This window comes from Halichoerus grypus, chromosome 13, assembly GCF_964656455.1.
Source record: "Halichoerus grypus chromosome 13, mHalGry1.hap1.1, whole genome shotgun sequence".
NCBI classification, from domain to species: domain Eukaryota; kingdom Metazoa; phylum Chordata; class Mammalia; order Carnivora; family Phocidae; genus Halichoerus; species Halichoerus grypus.
In genome coordinates this window covers 60,966,677-60,990,340 of record NC_135724.1, presented here as the reverse complement: position 1 = coordinate 60,990,340, position 23,664 = coordinate 60,966,677, and the positions used below count along the sequence as shown (strand labels likewise).

The following is a 23,664-nucleotide window of genomic DNA, read 5'->3' as shown; positions in this document are numbered from 1 at the left end:
ATCATTTACAAAAGGGAAAAGGTGACTATGTGAGAAGATATGTTAACTAGTTTGACTGTAGTAATAATTTCACTATATCTATGTACATCAAACCATCATGTTGCACACCTTAAATATATTTTTATTTTTTTTAAAAAAAGAGACTTTCTTTAAAAGCCACTATTGATAATATATATCAAAAGTTAAAATGTGCATATTGTTTGACCCAGCAATTCCACTTACAGGAACGTATATTGGAGTGATCATCACACACACCAAGCTACTCATCCCTATGTTATACATGGGAGCAAATATTTTAAAACAACCTAACAGTTCATCATAGAGAATCCATTAATGGTATCTGTGTATAATGGAATATTCTGCAATAATTAAAATGGTGGTGGGGATTTTCATTTACAGGAAAAGGTTACATACTGTTGAAGGAATAAAAAAAAGTCTCAAAGCAGCCTATGAAGCATGCTGTAATGTAGGGGAAAATGTGAGTGGGTGTGTCTATGTGTACAGCTATAACAATGTTTCTCAAAATGTTCACAGTGGGATTTCTAGTGATTTGTACATTTTTCTTATAAGAGTCCGCACAGCGGACTCTTCCATTAGAGTCTGCATAGCATTTTACATAGCATAAATGTTTACAATGTTTTTTTTTTAAAATAAAATAGGTTTTTAAGTTAAAAAAGAAAAAGCAGCCATTTTTATTGGAGAGTAGGATAAGGAGCAGGGAGGGAAGGAAGGATGGATCCTGAAGCTTTTCCAGCGAACAACAGAACCATCATTCATTCATCTTTATTTCCCATATAATACTTATCGCTGAATAAAGATCTGCCAAATTGAAATGATCCCATTTGGAAATGTGAAGCACATCAGTTCCTGAGAAGGCTAGTGCGGCACTCTCAAGAGTGTGGAAGGAAGCAGGCTCTTTCTAAACTCCCAGCCCTAGTGCAAGCCTCCACTTTGAACAGAAATCGCCCTGGTGCCTCTGTGGTTTTCATAAAAGGGAATGGGTTGGATGGAGCTCAGGATGAACCCAGGAGCTCCCAGCTGACGGCCCTTGGCCACTTGCCAGGACTCACTGGAGGACAGCGGGCTATTTACCATGCGTGCCTTTCAAATTCACTGCCCAACACTGTGTGTTTGTTGTAATTGTTAGGCATCAATAAATCTATTTTTAATCCGTCCTTTGGCAATCCACTCCACATGTAGAAAATAAAATCAGAATTCTTGCCCAAAGGGAGGAAAAAGCAATGTATTTTTGAAACATTCCTGCTTTGCTAAGGGTAAGGAATGCATATAAAGTGTCCTTTAGCCCAATTACATAAAATGCCCATTTTTTTCAAAATAGCTTCCATATAAGAAAGGTCCACTTAAACATACCATATAGGTACAAAATTTATATCTCAAAAATCAAGATACTCATGGACTCAAGCACAGAAAGGAGCAAATTGTGGATATCTTCTTAAGACAGAGTCATTTTCAGCTATAATGCCATGAACTGAATCTAAAATGGTCACTAGTGTGCAGGTTTCATGAATTATTGAATAGATCTTTGTATATAATGCATTACTTGTTCTTTCCTTCCTCCAAATGGAATCATTTTGAAATAAATCTGTTGGTGAAGCCACTTAAATGACTTTATTGCCGGGGACTTGGGGGTTTTAATGAGTTAAAAGTTTGTCTCAGTTCCAAAACCCAATAATGCATTGACCAAAGGATAATATTTGTGGAGGACAAAAAGATAAATCACTTCTGGTCTACAATGTGTATACTCCTCCCCATACAAATATAAAAACAAAAGCATCACAATTGGCTTCAATACTCAACATGACATAATTCAATTTCCGTAGAGTCCAAATTAAGACTGATGAAAACTCACATAAAAAATTCTTGTAGAAACAAAGTTTCATAATCACAGGAGGTTGCTATAATTTTTAAATCTCACCTTGAAGAGTTCTTTGAAAATTAGCAGGACAGATGCCAATTCAAAATCCCTTCTTCCCTAACTATCCCACAAAATATCTAGAATACTGAATTAAAGTACTCAGATAACTCTCAAGTGACATTTAATTATTTAGAAAAAGCACAAGGAATTGTGAAAAGCCAATCTGACCCTCAAAAGAAATGGCTGTTTATGTACTTAGTGTGTGTGACTGTGTTTTTTTTAATTTTGCATGTCTACAGAATAAAAGAGAAGGGAACAGTCTTCTTCAAGCTTCTCAGACTTTTACAGATGGATGCTAACCCTGTCCCCATTTCCAGCAACTAGGAAAGGATAAGTAGGTATAACCTTTCTGGAAAGCAACCGGACAATGAATAGCAAGAGTCCTGAAAATGTTCATACACCAATTCAACAATTGCACTTCTGAAGGGAATGGTCACAGATGGTCACGAAGTAACCAGAATTCACTCCAGAATTATCAGTCATGCTTAAAAACTGGAACCTATTTCAATGTCTAGCCATCAGGGACCAGAAACGTAAATTTGTCTACACTCCCTCTGAGTCTAGATCTCTTCATACTTTGCCCTTAGCCAAGCAATGGACTGCTGGGCAGCAGTGAAACTCACATTTCTGAAAAATAAGAGATGGCACGAGACACAAGGGGAGCAGTCTGATACTTCCTAAGGGTCTTCTACAGAACCCTGGGCTCGTGAGGTGCTTTTTGAAAAAAGGTTTCTTGGCCAAATAAGTTTGAGAAATGCTATATATAATAATGCTCCCCTGGAGATTGGTGAAGTATTATTAGTACATTAAAGGCTCTGAAAATTTCTGTAGTAAAGAATTTGTTTTGGTTTTAACTCAGACTTCTCAATTGATTTTTTTAACCTTTTTTCAAGTAATATTTATTAACATCTTGAGACCTAGTATGCTCAGAACCCACATTAAAGGCAAAGTATGAAGAGATCTAGACTCAAAGGAAGTCTAGACATCCATGCCTGGCTCTATTCTGGTAAAATGCAGGTAGTGATGTGGGAAACAAAAGCAAAAGAAAAAAATCAAATTTCCTTACAACTTACAACCCATTGACAAGTCCTTGAGACAGGGAGAGTGACCTTCCTCTAGGGACTCAACTGCCTCGATGTTAATACTTTAGCTTAACATTAGCCTGACCTCCAGGATCCTGTAAGTCTCCTTTCACATATAAAAATTCCTTTGGAAACTTCTTTTATCTCTACCCACCCCCCCACAAGATATGTGTTAGCAATCATCCTCCAAGCATATGGCCCACTGATATACATCTGAAGGGATTCATGACTAAGTTATTACTAGTAGTAAATGACCTTTTCCTAACAACAGCTAGCCCTCCAAGGTCCTGGAAACCTTGCTTCCAAATTCCTTAGAGACTGATGCTATCCCTAACCTACTTCCAACTTAAAAGTATGTAAACAGCCACTCTTCATGACCCCAGTGCAGCTCTTTCTGCCCACCAGGTCTTGTCCCCGTGTTTTAATAAAACCACCCTGTTTGCACCGAAGATGCCTCAAGAATTCTTTCTTGACCATTGGCTGCGAACCCCAATATTTTCATATCAGGTAACACTGGGGGTGGGGTCGGTGGTGATAAGTAAGGTTTTTCCAGCTCTGTGACGATACTTATGGCCAAAGTAAGACAGACTGTAGATGGAACCTCCTTCCTTTGCCCAGCTCTTGGTTCTTCCAAGTGCATTACTTACAACACAAACCTCCTTTCTTCCCATCCCACACTGTCCTATACGTGTGTGCATGCACACACTGCTCAGCACACGGAAAGTATTATTCCAGGAAATATCCTAATCCTCCAGGCCACCCAGTCTGCTTCAGGCAAAATTCCTTAAATGCAGGTTTGTGGCATCATAAATTCCATAGCAGCAAAAATTCTGCATGTCAAGAATGAGCAGTAGTGGAAAACACATAAAGTTTCCAAACAAGGAGAAGTTCCAGCTGGGCTCTGCCTCCCCAGATGAGAATTATCCAAGCCAGACTGCTCTTGCATCAAGTCCAGAAACTTGTAGGGATGGCTTATGTGTTACGATCTTCAGAGAACACTGTCCCTGGGAGCCCATGCTGGCCTGTGTCTGGCGCCAGCACACAATCAGAAATTCTCACCATCCCACAGAACCCTGAGGCCATGGACAGTCAAGGGCAGAAGCCAAAACATACCCCTCGGTTCATTAGGATTCAAACAAAGAGGGAAGTGGTAGAGGAAAATTCTTGACATTCCCAACATTCTCAGCTGGCAAAAGCTGAATGGAAAAACCATTACTGAATGCTCTTTCTGTGCCATTCAGAAGAATGTTTCTGATGTTTACACAGACCCTCTCTCTCCACAGAAAAGAAGAAGGCCTATTTAATATGCCCACTCAGATGTCCTACAATCCAATACTAGGTAAAGTTGAATAGAAAACGGGCTGGGAAACTATATGGCAGACTATTAACAGTAGTTATTTCTGAATAATGCCATTATAGGCAGACCACCACTTGTTATAATTTGCCGGATTATTTCTTTAAAATTTTTAAAAGGATACACTACTTTAACAATGAGAAGGGATTTTTCCCCCCTTCTTTCTTCTTTCTTTCAATTTGCCAATTAAAGTCAAAGAGCTTCCTCAACATTCAGGGATCAGGGCACTGAAGCAAAAGTACCAGGAGGAAGCTGGGTTTTAGAGGTAACTTGACCTCCTTTTGACTCCTTTTTGACAAGGTACGGTCCAAACCTTCTTTAGGAGACAATGATAAAACACAAATCCAAACATCCTTCCACAAAAGAAGGTGTTGGTGGGGAGGGCATGGATTCGTGTTTTGTAAAAGACAAGGTAATGAACTGGCATATTCTGATCCCTAGAATAATGTATAAGAAGTCAAGGTTTTGAAATGATGTAGAAACACATTTCTTCCCACCCACATTAATACCCAACTACAGAGAACCTCAGCTCTAATTCCTGTCTGTTAGCAAGCCAATGGAATTTCCTCGAAGTCCAGAATTCTGCCCCACCCTGTCCCGAAATTATCTGTGTTTCTCATCACACACAGTCCCCGTTCATTGGAAGGAAATGCCATGAGCGTTGGTCATGGCTCTCCCTCTTTCCGTACGCTGCACTCTGCTCAGGTTGCTTTGGTCTCTCCCGTCTGTATACAGCCCTCCTGTTCACAGTAAACATCCCATCTTCGAGACACGTCTCCCTGCAGAACAGGACAGCAAAGCAAACATCACTTGGGATTACGCACAGAGCAGGACAGACCTTGGCCCATGGGCCCCAGAGTGGGGCCTGACCCAGCGCTCCCTGGCGGTGGTACCCGTCCTGGAACCCTGCCACCATGGTGCCCGCAGAAAAGCCTGCCTTGCTGGGCGCCCACGACGAGCTTCCCGAATCTGTGACAGCACCTTGCTAGGAAGAGATCAGGGTCACACAAAACACACTTGCAGGCGTGTGGTTTCATTCACCCCCAAAGCACCAGGCACCCAGGCCTCTGTGCTGTGTTCACCAAGTACAGCCTGCAGACCCCCCTTTCCTTGACTGGTTATCTGGAAGTTTCCACCGGAGAATTTAGATACTGTAGTGGCCACACAGCAGCCAGAGGGATCCTGTTTTTAACTTCTGAGTTATGTTATTTACACATACCATCGAATCTATTTTTAACTTTTTAATTGCGGAAATTTTCAACCATACACACAAGAAGAGAGCATGGTACAATGCGCTTCCATGCTCTCATCTCCTAGTCTAAAGATCAGCCCGAACACATGGCCCCTGGCATGTTTCCACCTCCCCTCCCACCCCACTCCCGCCACTGGAATCTTCAGAAGCAAACACTGGATGTCATGTTATGTTAACTGTAAAGCAGAACGGTTTTTTCTTCAAACAAAGTCAAATTGTGTCATTTTTCAAAATCCTTCTAACTTACTAAGCATAAAATCCAAACTGTCCTATGGTGTCACTGGGGCACTCGGCCCGTCCTCCCTCTCTCTCTCCCCAGCCCCTGGCCTCCTCCCTGCTCCCTGAACACGTAGCCACATGGAGCCCTCAGGGTCGTCCCACATGCCTTCCCCAGACTGGACCCACCTCCACTAGACATCCTCACTCCCACCTTTCATTCACACCTTTTTCAACTGCCACCTCCTGAGAACCCCTCCTGACCCCCTATCTGGGCCATAGCAGGGACTCACAAATACATAATGACAGAACACACATGATAAAACAATAACCCTGTGAAGGCAGGTGGACTAGATAAAACTCTTCCCATTTTATAGATGAGAAAATAAGCTCAGAATGGTTCAGTAAATTGCCCACAGACACACAGCTCTTAAATGGTGTAACCAGCCCTCGAACACAGGTCTTCTGACTCCAAATTCCATACTCTTTCCATTCTTCAGTTGCTTCCCTACAATGAAACGCTGCATAAGTTGATGTAATGCAGATACGGGCTTATACTAAACATATTCATTCATTCAACAAGTATCTATTGAACACTTGGTATGTGATGGGGACTGTTCTAAGGAGGTGGCAGGTAGAATAACAGTCCCCAAAGATGTCCACATCTTAATCGCTGGGACCTGTAAATATGTTATGCTACATGGTGAGGGGGCATTGAGGTTGCTAATGGAATTAAGGTTGCTGACCAGCTGACCTTGAGATGGGAAGATTACCCTGCATCACACAGTGTCCAGCATCATCATCAGGTTCCTTACGAGTGGCAGAGGGAGGCTAGAGAGTCAAGAGAGCTTGGAAGATGCTCTGCTGCCGGCCTTGAAGATGGAGGAATGCAGGCACAAACCAGGGAAGCCGGGCAGCCTCTGAAAAAGGCCAGGAACGGATTCTTCCCCAAAGCCTCCAGAAAGGAACACAGCCCTGCCTATGCCTTGGTATTGGCCTGGTAAGCCCTTCTCGGACTCCTGACTTTCAGAACTGTGAGGAGCTGTTTGGAGCTGCTCAATGTGTGGTGATCTGTTCCAGCAGCCCTAGGAAACAAACAGAAGGTGAAGAAGAAGGGCGGAGTCAGGCCGCCTTCAAAGGGGCTGGTCTGGATATAAATGTCTCCAAACAGCAAGCTCTGTGTTCTCAGGACACTCCAGCTGTTCCTGTTTAGACACGTCCTTTGGCGCCTCAGGAGCACGCTCTTTTGTTATTAGATGAAGTCCATGTGCCTAATTTCCTTGTCACGAACGATATTCACAGGCTTCATAGGCCCTTTGGTTTGTATTTGATCCAGACTCAGGAAATTAGGTGCACAAAAGTACAAAGCGAAGGGGAGGGAGAGGCAGGAATGGAGGGGAGGGCAGGGGAGGAGAGAGGAGAAAAACACAAGCAGATAAAGTGTGTCTTAGAGTCTTCTTCCTACGCGCAGCGGCGGAGTCGGAGAACAGAAGTTGGCCTCAACCCAGGAGCACAGACAATGCTTCATAATTAGAAGCTACTTAGGGCATCCCCGACCAAAATACACACCCGTAAAATGTCGTTGCCTGACTTGTGAAGAGTCCTCCCCTAGCGGCGTGGCCGTCCCTTCCAGAAGAGGCCAGGCCCCCCGGAGGGGCCAGCACAGGCAGGCCTGGAAGGGGGCAGACACCCACCAGGGAACGAAGGACAACGGTGGGGTCTACTGTGACAGAGAGGGTGCTGCAGGGACAAGGGGGCAGGGGCTACTTTCAGGCAGGAGAAGCTCCCCCTTGCTTCGCGAGACTTGAAGCTTGAGGCTTCCCTGTCTGCTGTTCCTGTCTGTCCCCTCCCCATTTCCTTTCCCTGGCTTCCAGCCTTCTCATCGCGGGCTGAGGGCACAAGTGCTTGGAGTTTCCCTTAGCACTCACTACCTTTATTTTAATATACGGACATGTCTTTCCTCGTTCTCTCCCGCCAGTGCCATTCTGCACCTAACCTCCTAATTTCCTAAATGACACCAACACCCCCCAAAGGGAACACCTCTGGGAACCGGGTCTGCCCGCAATGGCGGCTCTAGCCCTGCCCACACGGCTGCCGTCGGACTCCCCAACTCGAATGCCACAGTCACCCTTTCCTCCCGCAGCTTCGGTCTCCGATTTCTAAACATCCCTGCACCTCTTCCGCTGTACCACTTTTAAATCAGGGGATTCCTGAGGCTTCTTCTAACAGATGATGGGGCAGAGCCCTACCACAGAGCTGTTTACCTCATTTGTAGCAGCATACACCGGATTTGCAGGCTTCTGCTGGGTCTCCTTACCACATAGTCCTCACTGGGTTTTCCTTCTGAGGGGGTGCGATGGGAGCGGAGGGTGGAGAGGAGGAATAGCTCCCTTACCAGGATGTCAATGTGTACTAATTAAAAGCACCGTTCTCTTGTGATAGGTGGGGGAGGAAAGCAAAACCAGGTATTGACCCTCTTCCACTGGACGGAAATCCTTATGGAAATCGTTCTCCAGTGGGTGTGGGAAAAGTGCAAGAGGGTGAAGCAATTTCCCGCCAGCCGTGGGCGAGGAGCAGAGTCTGCGCATGTGCTGTTGGCTGCAGCCGCTCGGAGCCGGGCCTGTATTTCCAGTGGCCGCAGCGCAAGCAAGGAGGAAACCGGAGCAGCTCGTTCGGAGCTTCTAAGAGGCCCCATTCTTCAAGGCCTTCCAAAGGTTAAAATTTCCTCTGACTTTAGCCACTGTCTATGAAAAGAGAACCACTTTCTTGACCACAGAGTCCGAGGCCCCGAAGAAAGAAGGAAAGAAAGCACAAAAAAAGTTTCTTTTGATGTTTGTCAAGCCCGAACTTGACCTCAGCTATTTGCTGCCTTCGTTCTCTTTTCTTTCTCGGGGGCCCACGGAGACCTGGTGTTTGGGCCACGGCCCTGCGGGGATGCCTCTGTCTCTGCGCACGTCATCCTGTCACTGTAGGAGCCTGGGAGGCGCTTGCAAATGTAGGCCCAAGGAGGCGAACAGCAGGCTCCACAGCACGGCTCCCCAGCATGCTAACCCGTCGGCTCCTGGAGGGCGCCAGCCGGACTTGGCCTTCTTCAGGTACCCAGCTTCCTGGAACACTTCTTTTTTAAAGATTTTATTTATTGAGAGAGAGAGAGAGCACGAGCAGGGGGCAGAGGGAGAAGCAGATTCCCCGCTGAGCAGGGAGCCCAACGCGGGGCTCCATCCCAGGACCCTGGGATCATGACCTGAGCTGAAGGCACACGCTTAACCATCTGAGCCACCCAGGTGTCCCAGCCGGGAAAATTTCTGACAGAAGGAACAAGCAAAGAGTAAACGAATCGGGGTGGTATAAATATACTTATTATATTATTTTCTGGAGTGCTTGAAATATCTCACAATTGGGGGTGAAAAGTTTGTACACTCACTAGGAGAGTCACTGTAAGCCTTTGAATCAATGGGTTTCAGCATATTATCACACTCTCTTGAGCAGTATGTATTAAGTAATAAAGTCTGGTCCCGGGTTAGATAACACTGCTGAAAAAAACTAAATCAGAGGCAAATAATACTATTTTGAAGATAGGTTCCTTCTTTTAAAAAACATAATTTAGTCAAGTATCATGCATTTCAAATCTAGTAATAGTTTGGTAAATTGTAAGTGATCACAAATATAACCTTACTTACAGTTCTATATGAATTTGTTACAGGGAACACATTTTAACATTTCAAAGATTTAATATTTTATTCAGAATTTTTTCTTTAAGTACTGCTCTGAGGTCAAGGCTGCACTTCTGGTCCACAGTTAGAGATGAAAAACAGCTTGCAACTTGTTTATCACTTATAACTTAAAGGTTTTAGGAGTAGGTAACCTCACATTCATCTATAGATTTAACCCAATCCCTATCAAAATACAGCTGGAGTTTTTGCAAAAATGTAAAAGCTGATCCTAAAATTCCTGTCGAAGTGAAAGGGACACAGAATAGCCAAAATAATCTTGAAAAAGGACAAAGTTAGAGGACTCATACTTCCTAATTTCCAAACTTGCTAAAAAAACCTACAGCAATCAGGGCAATGTGGTATTGGCAGACGGGTAAAAATTAGATCAAAGAAAGAGAATTGAGTCCAGAATTAAACCCGCACATTTGTGGCCAGCTGATTATCATATCAACAAAGGTGCCAAGAAAACCAATTTGGGCAAAGAATAATCTTTTCAACAAATTGTGTTGGGGCAACTGATTTTGTATGATAGCAACATACAGAGAGTGAAGTTGAATCCCTTCCTTACAAGATATGCAAAAATGGATCATAGAGCTAAAGGTAAAAGCTAAAACTATAAAACTCTTAGAAGAACATATAGGAGTAAATCTTTGTAACCCTGAGTTTGGCAAAGACAAGTGTTGGTGGGAATGTGGAGCCTCATACATTGCTGGTAGGAATATAAAATGGTGCAGCCACTTTGGAGAAGTTCGGCTGGTCCTCAAAATGCTAAACAGAGAGTTACCATAGGACCCATCAATTTCAGTCCTAGATATATTCCTAAGAGATTAAACAAACAAACAAACAGAACTATCTACATAAAAACTTGTATGTGAATGCTTAAAGCAGCATTATTTATAAAAACCAAAATGTAGAAACAACCTAAATGTCCATAACCTGATGAATGGATAAACAAAATGTAGGGCATCCATACAATGGAGTATTAGCCATGAAAAAGAAGGAAGCACTGATTCAAGTTACAATGTGGATCAACATTGATGACATTATGCTAAGTGAAAGAAGCCAGTCACAAAAACACACAGATTGCATGATTCCATCTATATGAAATGTCCAGATGAGATGAATCTAGAGGCAGAAAGCAGCCAAGGGCTGGGGGACTTAGGAAGAAATGGGGAATGACTGTTAATGGGTTTAAAATTAATTGTAGCAATAGCTACACAATCTTAATATACTAGAGTCCACTGAACTGTACACTTTAAATGAGTCAATTGTATGGTCTGTGGATTATATCTCAATAAAGCTGGGTTTTTTTTTTAAAGATTTTATATTTAGTTGAGAGAGAGCATGAGCAGCAGGAAAAGGGACAAGCAGGCTCCTCACTGAGCAGAGAGCCAGACGTGGGGCTCGATCCCAGGACCCTGGGATCATGACCTGAGCCAAAGGCAGATGCTTCACTGACGGAGCCACCCAGGCGCCCCTCAATAAAACAGTTTTTCAAAAAGAGAGGTAATACTCTACATGCTGATAATCCCTGCAGAAACAAATGCAGACAAAAACGTTTATCAGTTAATTTTATTTCCAACCACTAAAACTCTAGGATGGATTACCCAAAAAAGATGAAAGCATGGCTCAGCTGCTTCAGAGGTGAACCAGGGAATGAAAACAAAAAGCTTATGAGACTGAAGCTTTGAGCAAGTCTAGAATGGGTGCAGGAGTGGACAGGAAAAGAGTTCCCCTGTCAAGGAACAGGTAAATAGTACATACTACAGCTACCTTCCTACTGGGCTCTCTTCAGAAACACAGGGAGGGACCATCTCAGGCACCAGGAAGTAATGAATATACAGTTGACCCTTGAACAACACGGTTTGAACTGCACAAGTCCACTTAAATGCAGATTTTTTATTTTACAGTACTGTGAACACATTTTGTTATGATTTTCTAATAACCTTTTCTTTTCTCGAGCTGACTTTAAGAGTATAGTATATTACATGTAACACACACAATATGTGTTCTCATGAAGGCTTCCCATCAACAGTAGGTATTAATAGTTACATTTTGGGGAGTCCAAAGTTATACATGGATTTTCAACTGTGTGGGGGGTCAGCACCCCTAACCCCCATGTTGTTCAAGGGTCCACTGTATTTTAAAAGCCACAGGAGGGCAAACATTATCTCTACAGTTTCAGATTTCTTAGCAGGAAATTCATTTTGTATAAAACATTGTAGAGTGTGTAAATGGAAAGTTCAGTGGGAAAGACTGAGGTAGATGTCTGAAAAAAAGTCCCAAGCTGGGTGAAGTAGAGCCTCCAAAGTACACAGAGCAAGAGAACCCAGTAGAAGCCTATGGCAGACAAAATTACGACCACCAATTAATTGTTCACCTCTGCGTGAATCCATGCCCTGTTTATGCCAATGGAGTTTTCTCCATTCCTTTAAAGGCTATGTCTCCCTATCATTTGACCTTGGGCTAAGCCATGTGACTTGCCTTGGCCAAAGGAATATAGGCCATGTGTCATGTGCTCGTTCTAACGCTAGCATTAAGAGCTGTGCCTTGCTCCTTGTGCTTCTGTATTGCCCAAGGAGAGCTTCCTCAGGTAGCGGCTGCCTCTCTAACCCCAGAATGAACAAGCAAGCAGAGTCCCTCCAGGCACCACCACACAGACAGACCCACAGCTTGAAGCAGAGCCACCTCAGCTAGAGAGCTCCATAATATTTTTGTAACTTTTCTGTAAGTATGAGTTTTTTGTTTTGGGGGGGGGTTTTTTGTAGGCTCCGCACCTACTGTGGAGCCCAACGTGGGGCTTGAACTCACGACCCTGAAATCAAGACCTGAATGGAGATCAAGAGTCAGACATTTAACCAACTGAGCCACCCAAGCACCCCAGTACAAGAGTACTTTTAAATAAAAAGATAAAAAAAGAATTAAAACACACAGCCATGTGTCAATTTTCAGGATTAATAATGGTATTCTAAATTCTAAATAAAGTCTTGTTTATTTAAGATCATATTTAGACTTCTACAATAGCTCAATCTTTTATTAAATAATACGGGCTTAGTCCTATTCAGTATTTAATATTGTTCTTATCATTTCTTTCATTTTCCGTGTTCCATCGATTTTTTTAAAATACCCAAAAAAAGGCGGTAGGTAAAAATTATATAATTTCCTACACAAATCTTTGTATCATGTCATTTTTATCATTAAATTCAAAGCTCCATAATTCTTGCTAAGTATTGGGAAAGGGGGCCTATTTTTTAGTCTGTGTATGTGTTCTCCAATTTCATCTTTAAAAAGTATATAATGGGGGCGCCTGCGTGGCTCAGTCGGTTAAGCGGCTGCCTTCGGCTCGGGTCATGATCCCAGGGTCCTGGGATCGAGCCCCGCATCGGGCTCCCTGCTCAGCGGGGAGCCTGCTTCTCCCTCTCCCTCTGCCTGCCTCTCTGCATACTTGTTCTCTCTCTCTATCTGTCAAATAAATAAATAAAATCTTTAAAAAAAAAAAGTATATAATGACGAGCTTGATTTCAGAAGTCAATCTATTCAACTTCAGATATGTTAGTAGAGTCAGGGGAGAGCTTTTATTCTAACCAAAGAACCATCAATTCACCTATGCGGAATTTGTGACTGTGGCGCATTTGAAATGCAAATTTTATAAATACAACTATTCTGACTGAGGCAGTAGGGCAGATAGACAGCCATAACACTGACTTCAACCCAAGTGAAACAAGATAATGATGTTAATATTTGTTCATGTTAGATTCTTAAAATAATACTGCTCTGATGGATCAGATCAAGAAAATGAAGCATGGAATTCTTCCAAGATATGAACATTTTAATGGAGTTATCCTATGGATTGCAATTGTGTTTTAAAGCAAAAACAGAATGACTTGGAAGCACACATCTAGAACATGGAGGTTGCAATTCCTATAGATGAGACTTTTTTTGGGGGGGGGGGTGCAGAGGAAGAGGGAGAGAGAATCCCAAGCAGTCTCCACGCTCAGTGAGGAGCCCAATGCTGAGCTCGATCTCATGACCCTGAAACCGAGACCTGAGCCGCTTAACCTACTGAGCCACCCGGGTGCCCCCAAACATTTTAATAACAATGAGGATATTCTAGTCCCCAGTTTATGTGGAAAAACAAAGAAAGGAGTCCAAAAGAAACCCAAAGGGAAAGACAGATGTGTTGACACATTAGGACAGAAGCCTCATCTTCCCATCACAAACCCTGACCAGTGGGAGATAGGAGGACGAAGCTGGGCAGATAAATTCCTTTCTCTCCCCTGGGACCTCTTCGAGCTCCTGTGTATATTCTTCCAGGGCGTCTGCTGCCCCACTGTTGAGTTCTCCTCATAGCTCCACACAAAGCAGAAACCAGCACAACAACTCATTCCGAGAGGACAGGATGAAAACCCCCAAAAGCCCACACCAACACTACAACACGGGCACTCCAATGGCACTCTTGCACCCTCTATACCCCTCTTGGCAGCAACAAACTGAATGCACAAACCTTGAAAATGTTAAGCTTCTAACAAATTGGATTCAACAATCACTTGGTTAATTGAAAATGGTTAAATTTGAAAACACTTTTTTACAGAGGCAGTCTATGGATTACCGTTTGCCATTGAAAGGATCATAGGATGTTCATCATATGTGGTTGAATGAAAAGCATAATTAAGACAGCATATCAAGAATGAACACTCTCTTCTACAGAGAGAGGGAGAAAGAGAGGGCTCCTTTTACCTTTCCAGTGCTCAGATGGGAGAGTGAGTTCTCAAGAGTACGAATTTGTGCCACAAATGTAGTCCAGAATGAATACCGTGTATGCTAGGCAGAGGTGGTTCGATAGTTCCACAACTAAACAAATACTGAGTAATTAACACATGCTAAGCACTGCACTGAGCATTATACCCCTTTAAGGACACAGAAATCTATGTCTTTATATTATCAAATCATAAATCCAAAGAGATTTTGTTTGTTTAAAATTGTGAAGACTAAGAAGAACAGTAGCCGATTCCTACAAAGATTAGGAGGGATAATAAAGTGCGCTGGACTCCAACAATGAATGAGACAGAACAAACAGCGGTGGGCACATGCAGCAGCAGGGAAGGTATTTTTAGCTCCAACATTAGGCAACGTCATTATAAGCATGATTAAATCCAACAACAAGCTGCCAAAATGACTGAGAAATTGCCATCACTGGAGAGATGCGAGACTGCACGGAGGGACAGCAGACAAGGACGGCCTGAGGATAACTAAATCAGGCCTTCGAGGGTTAGAGGCATCAATGACCACAAAGGCTGTGCAGACATTTCTCACATGCTGTCCACAAATCTAGATTCTAAAAAGCATCCACCTGAAGTTCTCATCCAAAAGTCAGTCCCTCCTCCCTGAAGCACTAGTGTGGACTTGGCCTTGCACACCTAATACTAATAATTATCATAGTAGATACTACTAATAATACAAATAACACTGATACAATAATATATAATATATATATAATGCATAATATAATATGTATAATATAATAACATATATAATACTATGCTTTTAAAATGACAGACATAGCAATATAGGCACAGATGTCTATCACCTCTAAAAATCCAATTTTAGGAAAAGCAATTAGAATTATTAGAAATATGGTCATACGAAAAATTTTCTATTGCTATTTTGCTTTGAGATGGTCAGGCAGCAAGCTATAAACTACAGTAGTCACTTTAGAGGACCAAATTTCATCAAAAGCAGTCACCTACTTGAATATTTTATCAGAATAGGTAAGTAGATGTCAAATACTCCGTTTAGATCATACAGAAATCTCTCTTCAGAAACACTGTTATTACCACATGAAAACAGCAGGTTATAAAGAACCCTGAGCCCTTTGATATGAAGTTACCAACACACACAGAGTGAGATATCTGAAGAATAGTCATCTAATGTAAATAAGCGGAAATTAGACTTATTGTGGGGATCATTTCATAAGAAGTATAAAAATATCAAATCACTATGATGTACACCTGAAGCTAATATTGGATGTCAATTATCCTTCAATTTAAAAACTAAATTTGAAAAACAGTGGAGATATCTGGGTGGTGGGATTTTGGATAATTTTACTCTTGGCTGCATGGCTTTTGTGTGATTTTTCTAGCAGAACAAAACTACAAAGCAAAGCTCAGGACCCAAACTGCTGGATTCAGATTTCAGCTTTCGGCCTAATGGGCTGTGTGATCTTGAGCAAGTTACTTAACCACTCTGTCCCTCCGTGACCTCACTTATAAAGAGGGATAAAAATAGTCCCCAGTTCAGAGTGCTGCGAGAGGACTAAGCGTGTTAGTTAGTACACGGAAGGCATGAGAACACTGCGTGGAACATAGCTAGCCCTCGGGAAATATCCGCTAATAGGAGAAGCAGTAGTACTGCTAATACTAAGCCAGCTATTGGTAAAATTGACTGATGCTCATTAACAGTGGCTGCAAAAGCAACTATTTCATGACCAAAAGTAAAAATGGGAGCAAGAAAACCTCTCTGCTTAAGTTTAAATAACAACCAAAAAACCAAACCCCAAACCCCAAAAACCTAGCAGATCTACATACTACAAATATACGTACATAGTAGGTAAAGAGGAAGCTATGTAAAGATGAGATCCCTGAGTATACATTTTCTCCTAGGATCCGCCTTCTCATTTCGGAGGTCAGCAGGCACAGCAGACTAACAGAGTTAAAGAGGTGCTCTAAGTAATGGCTTCGTGTGTGCAAGTCTGTGCTCTCAACTTAGCAGCAAAATAGAAGACATTCTAATGAGGTTGGCATTTGTAGGCCAGAAGATTCGTCCTGATTAAGAAGAAAGACATCTTTAAAACCCTAGTAGCCTTAATCTACAACTGCTGGAGTGGGGACTTGTATAAAATGAAACTTACAGAAACACAGACTTGACTTGTTAGGAGCTGGTAAGGAAAGGGATGCATTATCCCAAACCCTGGATTCTCTTCCTTTGAGAGAGAGATAATCAATAATGGAATTCAATAGTGTATTAGAAGGTGGTAAGAGCTGTGGAGAAAAAGGAAGTGAGTGGAGCAGGGACGGAAAAAGGGGAATGTTGACATTTGAATAGGGTAGGTAAAGAAGGTGACACGTGAGCTTGGATCAGACGAGGGGAAGCTCAACCTATTTTACTCCGTAATCATTAGCTCTGATGAAAGTTTTGAGTAGGCTGGAAGCCCCCAGTGAAGACAAGCTAGTGGTTATCCCCGTGTGTCACTTATTCTGACCACCCCTTTCGACTTTGATAATATACACTCTAGTGATTACCCGAATATCCTGTTACAGTCAGTCTGTGCTGGTATTATTTCACTTTTTAAAATCTAAAAACACGAGCTTCTTAAATAATCTTCCCCATCAATATTTTTGGCAAATAAAAGGAATGAAGAATGAGACAAGTCATTGGCTCTTTCTGCTAACCCAACGTCCATTGCCCCATTTTCTAGTAAGAGAACCCATATTTTCCTTGGGTAACTAAGCCTACCGGACTTCCAACCAGTGTGGCTGATGGCAGCCCCTACCTTTAGGGGTAAAGTGTATTACCAGGCCCTACAAATAAGAGTGCCAAATCCCCCGTGAATGCTACTACACAGTGTCAAGTTCATGAGTGGGACACATGACCATGCTGAGACACGGGGCGCAACTCGCGGAAAAAAGGTACTGTCATCTGTGGGGCTGCTCAGGTGGCAGAATGCAGGCCTGGAGTCACTGATGCAGCCATCCTTGCCACCCTCGGGGAAGGGAAGGAAGTGAGTCTGCCTAAAAATGAAGCCAGTCTAGAGGGAAACAAGGAGAGAAACAGGAATAGAGCCAGGTGCCTCTGACAATACATTTGGGGGACTTGATGAACTTGGCCCTATCTCAAGAGGGCTACCCCATACATTTTCACACAGTGGAAGAACACATTTCCTTTTTTGATTAAATCACTGAATCTGGGTTTCTGTCACTTGCAACCAAGAGTCTTGCCAAATACAAAGAAACCTTCGAGAACCGGGCTCAGTATTTTCGCTAGAAAGCCAACAACTTACCCGTTCCTGCCCAGCAGTGTCCCAGATGAGGAACTTATGAAGCTCATTTCCACAAGGCACGGTTTTGGTCATAAAAGATGCCCTGAAAAAGAGAATCAACATCTCCACGTTACCAGGCGCCCCTCAATCTTCACAAAGACTCCTGTTTCACACAAGTTCATTTTGCCTCAGCAAGACTCCAAAAGCTCCCTCCTGGGGCACCACTAAGAGGAAAGAAGGGCTGCTAGAGTCCTGTCAGCCAGAAGAAAATATTCTGCATTTTTTGTTAGTCTAACTGGAGGTTTAGGGAAGGAAAAATTTTTTGAAAAGACAAGAATGCATTCAAAGCACTGTGCTTCCAAAAACACTGTCCTAAGATAGTATGCTCAATTGTTCTAAGATAATATGCCCCAAATCTCAGGAAAGAAAATAAAACCTAAGATTTTAAAAACATATTATTACAACAATGAAGAACGGACTGGGCAGCCCACATCACAGTGTGGGCCTTGTGATGGCACACACAGAAAACTGCCTTCCACATGCACCCATGCTGTGCATCCGACACTAGCAGCAACTAAAAGAAGACCGTATCTCATTCCCACCCTGCTTTCATACATGCAGGGGTAAAGGCTGGTGGTTTACCAAATATTTACATTTTCTCCATTAAAAAAAAAAAAGGATTCGAAACTCTCAGTAGGTAATGAAACACTTGACACTTTCTTTTTTTTGTATATTTCCTGTTAATAAACGTTTTCTTTGTGTTCATGAAAGACGTAAATATACAATACGTGGAAAGTTTATACCCTTGACTTTTTTTTTCTGTGAGATAAAGCTTCCCATTCATTAAAAACTAGTGGGTCTCCCCAACAGTGGGACAACCAGACATGATAAGCCTCCTCGTGTGATGGAATAAGAAGCACATACATCATCTGTGCAGCATTCTGGCCAAAACCAGTTCACCTGAATGTAATCATAAGAAACAGATCAGGCAAATCCAGAATGTAGAGCATTCTACAAGACAACTGGCCTGAATGCTTCAAGTAAGTCAAAGTCATGAAAAGCAAACAAAACAAAAGGCAGGAAGATTGTTCTAGAAGCTAAATTAAGAGAGAAGAAAGAGATAAAACCACCAAATGCCCCTTGGATGCATCTGGAATTAGGAGGGGAAAATCTTTAAAAGACATTTTGAGGACAACTGGGGAAATTTAAATTTAGACTATATGTCAGATACTATCATTGAATCAAAATTAATTTTCTAGGGGCACCTGGGTGGCTCAGTCGGTTAAGAGTCCGACTCTTGGTTTCAGCACAGGTCATGATCTCAGGGTTGGGGATCAAGCCCCTCGTTGGGCTCCACACTCAGCGTGGAGTCTGCTTGTCCCTTTCCCTCTGCTCCTCTCCCACCCTCTCTCTCCTCTCTCTCTCTCTCAAATAAATAAAATCTTTTTTAAAAATTAATTTTCTAGGTGTGATAATGGTATACTCACTATGTTCTTATTCTCAGGAGAGGCACAGTAGAGTTTTTAGGGGTAAGGTATCAGGCTGTCTACCCTACTTCCTATGGCCCAGCCGACCCACCATCCAGCACACAGTACAGCCCTACGTCACTCAGCACCCATCCCAGTAATGTTTTCTCAACTTCTCCTACTTTTCCCCAAGACTAAGAGGCAAACTATACAAGTCTCAAGTAGAAAAGCATATGTCCCTGCAATTCCCACACAACCCTCACAACATACTCACACAACGCCAAAAGTTAACAGTTCTATTTATCAACCTACGATTGCACTAAATGGAAATTCTAAGCAGTTTTCTAAGTGATATGACCCAATATCATCAAAACCACAACTGTCCTATGACACTTTATTTCTTTTAAAGTGCTTAAAATATACAGACTACTGATAAGAGCAAATATATTCCAAAAATGGAAATGTCTTTATTACTTTTCCCATTACAAAAGCAATATACGAACATCCCAAAAAAGAAATTCAAAAAATGAAAACAAAGGAGGAAATAGAAATCAATTGTCATGTCACCACCTAGCCACAATCACTGCTAATAAGTTGGTATATATCCTTCCAAATTATGTTTATACAGTGTTTACATCCGTAATTGATCACACTCTACATTCATTTTGTTTTCCCTCCACTCGATGTATCATGGATATCTTTCCATTTCTGTGAATACAGATCAACATCATCTAAAATGACTAAATATTCTACACCATGTTATGGCTTTATTCGCTACCCCACTGATGGACATTTTGGTCACCTATTTTCCACTATTATTATGATGATTAAATGAGTATCTTTGTACTTATATCTTTGTGTCCTTGTACAACTATTTCCTTAGAAACAGACATGCCACACTGGGTGGGAGCAGCCTACACACTCATGACGACAATGTAGGAGATGACCTTCTCCCCGCCAATCCTGATCTTTCAAATCTTTTCCAGTATGATAAGGAGAAATGATATGTCATTCCCATTTTTATTATGCTTCTTATAACTTTGAACATCATTTTAGTGTTTATTGTTCACTTGTGTTTTTCTTAGTAAATATTTAGTTTGTGACCTTGTGCCCACTTTTTGGTTGGGGTGCTCACCCTTTTCTTATTCACTTCTTGAGTATTTTACACTAAAATTTTGTAATAGTATATTTTAAATAATATTTTTTCTGGTTTAACCTTTGGCCTTTAACTTTGTTTAGAGAATTTTTCCGTAAACACCTTTGGTTTTGTTTTTACTTTGATGTAGGCCAGATTTTCATTCGTTCTTCAATAAATTCTAGGCACTAGGATAAATAATATATCAACCCTGCCCTTAAAAAGTTCTCAGGCTTAGAAAATTAAGTTCATGCCTTTAAAATCTTAGAACCAGAGACTTTTAGAGATGGAAAAAAACATGAAATATCCAGGCCAACCTCTTCACTCTACAGACAAGGGGGGTAAAATCTGAGTCCCGAAAGACTGCCTTGTCCACGGTCAAAGAATCTATCAGCACAGTCAGGAACAAAATGCAGAGGCCTGCCCTCGCTTCCAGCAAGGTAGAATGAGTGTTTAGATAGCCCCTCAGTTTCCTCATCTGAGAAACAGAACCAGTATCTACTTTGCATATCTGGGGGGCTTGTTGTAGGGTCAAATGAGGGAATGATACCTGTGAAATTCCTGCTTGATACACAGTAAGTCTGCGAGGACCAGCTTTAGTATAGTCGTCATGCGGATCACATACACACACACACACACACGCTCATGTACACACCCCTCTGTGTTCCTCATTTCCTGCCACTAGAAAAAAGACGACTAATATTTGAAATAACGACTGACAATCCTTTTTCTTTTGGTTGTTTGGGTTGTTGTTTTTTTTTCTAACAGCTTTGCTAACATTCGATCTTAAGAACCTCAAGCTTCTTTTCTTCTCTACAGATTATCTTCCAGAGTGGTGGAGGGGGGAGCCTTGGCAATGCTGAACTGACTTTGTTATCTGTGGGAACCAAAATCTGGCATAGAAGTAACACAATTACCTTGTAAAAGTCGAAACAGAAAGGGAGACACACAACACACACACACACACACACACACACACACACATATATGTTCAAGATTTCAACACAATCTGCTTGAATAGCAAAGCCAAGATTTTTCATTGTGAGTCACAGAAGACAGTAAGAATGAACTCTTTCGATGCTGAAACAATGACATTTTACAGCCCGTGGACTTTCCCCAGTGGCAGTTTGATCACAGTGGGAAGAACAAGGGTGGACTTTGAAAGTGGACTCACTTGGTCTGAGTCATCAGTTCGCTGCTCACGGCTGTGTGTGCCTCAACAAGTCACCTCGCTGCTCTGATTCTTGGAGTCAGCAGCGTTACAGTGAAAAAGGCCCTGGGCCTGGGGCCTGAACTCAAATGTCTACAGGACTAGGCAGCAACCATATAAATGAGCCAAGCGGACTAGGTATAAAACTCATACTGATAAAAATAACAGTAAACAGCAGGAGCGCCGTGGAAAGGAGAGAGCCCGCCCACCCACACGGAGCACCCGAGGCTCGGGTCCAGCTGGCTCCTGCCACGTGGGCATGTGCACCAGCTACGCCAAGTCTACTGATTTTTTAAAAGAAGCCAGAAATGCAGGTTTATTATGTAAAAATCTCCTGATTCTCCATTACTGGCTTAAAAATTTTAAAGCACTGTGCTGGCTAAACAAAACTCATCTAAAGCCAGAGTCCCAGCACACTGAACCCAGCAGCTGGAGGATGAGAACTGCAGTCCATATATAACACCTTCTAAGAAATGCTTTTGTTCCTGCTAGCTTTAGTTTTCTGAAGCTGGAGTCTGGAAACACTTTTTTCAAAATCATAAGAGAGGATAAATTTTGAGTGGGTTTTTTAATTGGGCAATTGAACGATATCAGGAAAGGACAACAGATAAGAATGGAAGAGCCCATCCCAACCTTGACTCCAGAAGAAAAGTAAGGAATGTAGACAGCAGAACAGCACAGAATTTACAGTCACTTAACATTATATTTATGAAGAAATTTTAAGGTATGAGAAAATGCTTAAGTTTGAAGTTCAGCGGAAAATAACAATTCAAAATCATATATACAAAAATGTTTCAAGACCTAAAGCTGGTAAGTGTACAGAAAAATAAGGACAACCTTTCTGAAAAACAATTTGGCAATATCCATCAAGAGCCTTAAATATGTTCATATTCTTTGACTGAATTATTCCATTGCTATGAATTTAACCCAATGAAATAATCAGAGGTACGTGCAAATATTTATGCCCCAGGATATACATCATACATTATTTAAAAAGTAAACAAAAAAAATTATAAATAACCTCAACGACTTAAATGGAAAATACAGCCATTAAAAATCATTGCTTTTAAAAAAAGTTTTTATTTATTTATTTATTTATTTGAGAGAGAGAGAGAGATTGAGGAGAGAGAGGGCAGGGGAGGAGCAGAGGGAGAGGGACAAGCAGACTCCATGCTGAATGCAGAGCCCAACACGGGGCTTGATTCCACGACCCTGAGATCATGACCTGACCTGAAACCAAGAGTTAGACGCTTAACTGACTGAGCCACCCAGGTGCCCCAAAAATCATTGCTTTTTTATATAATGATGTATGTCAATTATATCTCCATAAAAGTGGGGTGAAAATCCTTTTTTAAAAGACCATTTAGTAACATGGAATTCATAATATAATGGTGAATTACTAAAGATTTTATATACACATAGCAAAAACCCTGGAAGAAGATATACTAGATATTTATGGTAGCTACTCCAGAAGGCAGATTATGGGCAGTTTGTTTTTTCTTTTTAAGATTTTATTTATTTATTTGAAAGAGATAGCAAGAGATAGAGCATAAGCAGGGGGGAGAGGGAGAAGCAGGCTCCCCAAAGCGGGGCTCCATCCCAGGACCCCGGGATCATGATCTGAGCTCAAGGCAGACATTTAACCAACTGAGCCACCCAGGAGCCCCAGATTATAGGTGGTTTTTATATTTTCTTCACAGTTTTCTTCATTTTCAATCTTTTATTAGTATATAATACTTTTATAAAAAGAGAAAATAGTATTTCCATGTTTCTAAAGGTTATGTGATATTATAAGAAAATGTTCAAAATATATTAAGAAAACAGGATAAAAAACTGTATGTATACTATGATTCCAATTTTTATAAATTCTGTGGTTTTTTAGAATGAATATGAACTTTTATAATCAGAAAAATTAGACTTTACTCTTGACTCTGTCAAGGAAATATACAGTAAAGTGTTCCTTTTATTTTGTCTTCTAAGAAATTTGTATTCATGAAAGAAAAATAAGGCAGAGGATGGAGAATGCATGATGTGGCATGGCAGGTAGAATATGATGCCATTTTTGGTTTTAGAAATTATGTATTTGTACACCTGCATAGACACAGAAAATACTTATAAGAAGCATGTTAAGTATGCACTTTGGACCCTAAATATTGTTGATGTAAATTGAAGAAAATGGGATCAGAAAGCTAGTAAAATCCTCTGACTTCAATTTTTATTTTACATTTTTATGTATGGTCTGAATTTTTCATAATGAGCATTATA

The 23,664-nt window shown here is 41.5% G+C and overlaps 1 protein-coding gene across 2 annotated transcripts in view; it reads right to left on the bottom strand.

Annotated features, from left to right (window-relative positions):
* Positions 1–23,664, bottom strand: part of RAB31 (RAB31, member RAS oncogene family) — a 126,123-nt gene that overhangs the window by 47,479 nt on the left and 54,980 nt on the right. For both annotated transcript variants that reach the window (XM_036092479.2, XM_078060602.1), the window contains exon 3: positions 17,610–17,691. In XM_036092479.2, the coding sequence (XP_035948372.1) occupies positions 17,610–17,691 (82 nt within the window). The remainder of the gene's footprint in view (positions 1–17,609; positions 17,692–23,664) is intronic.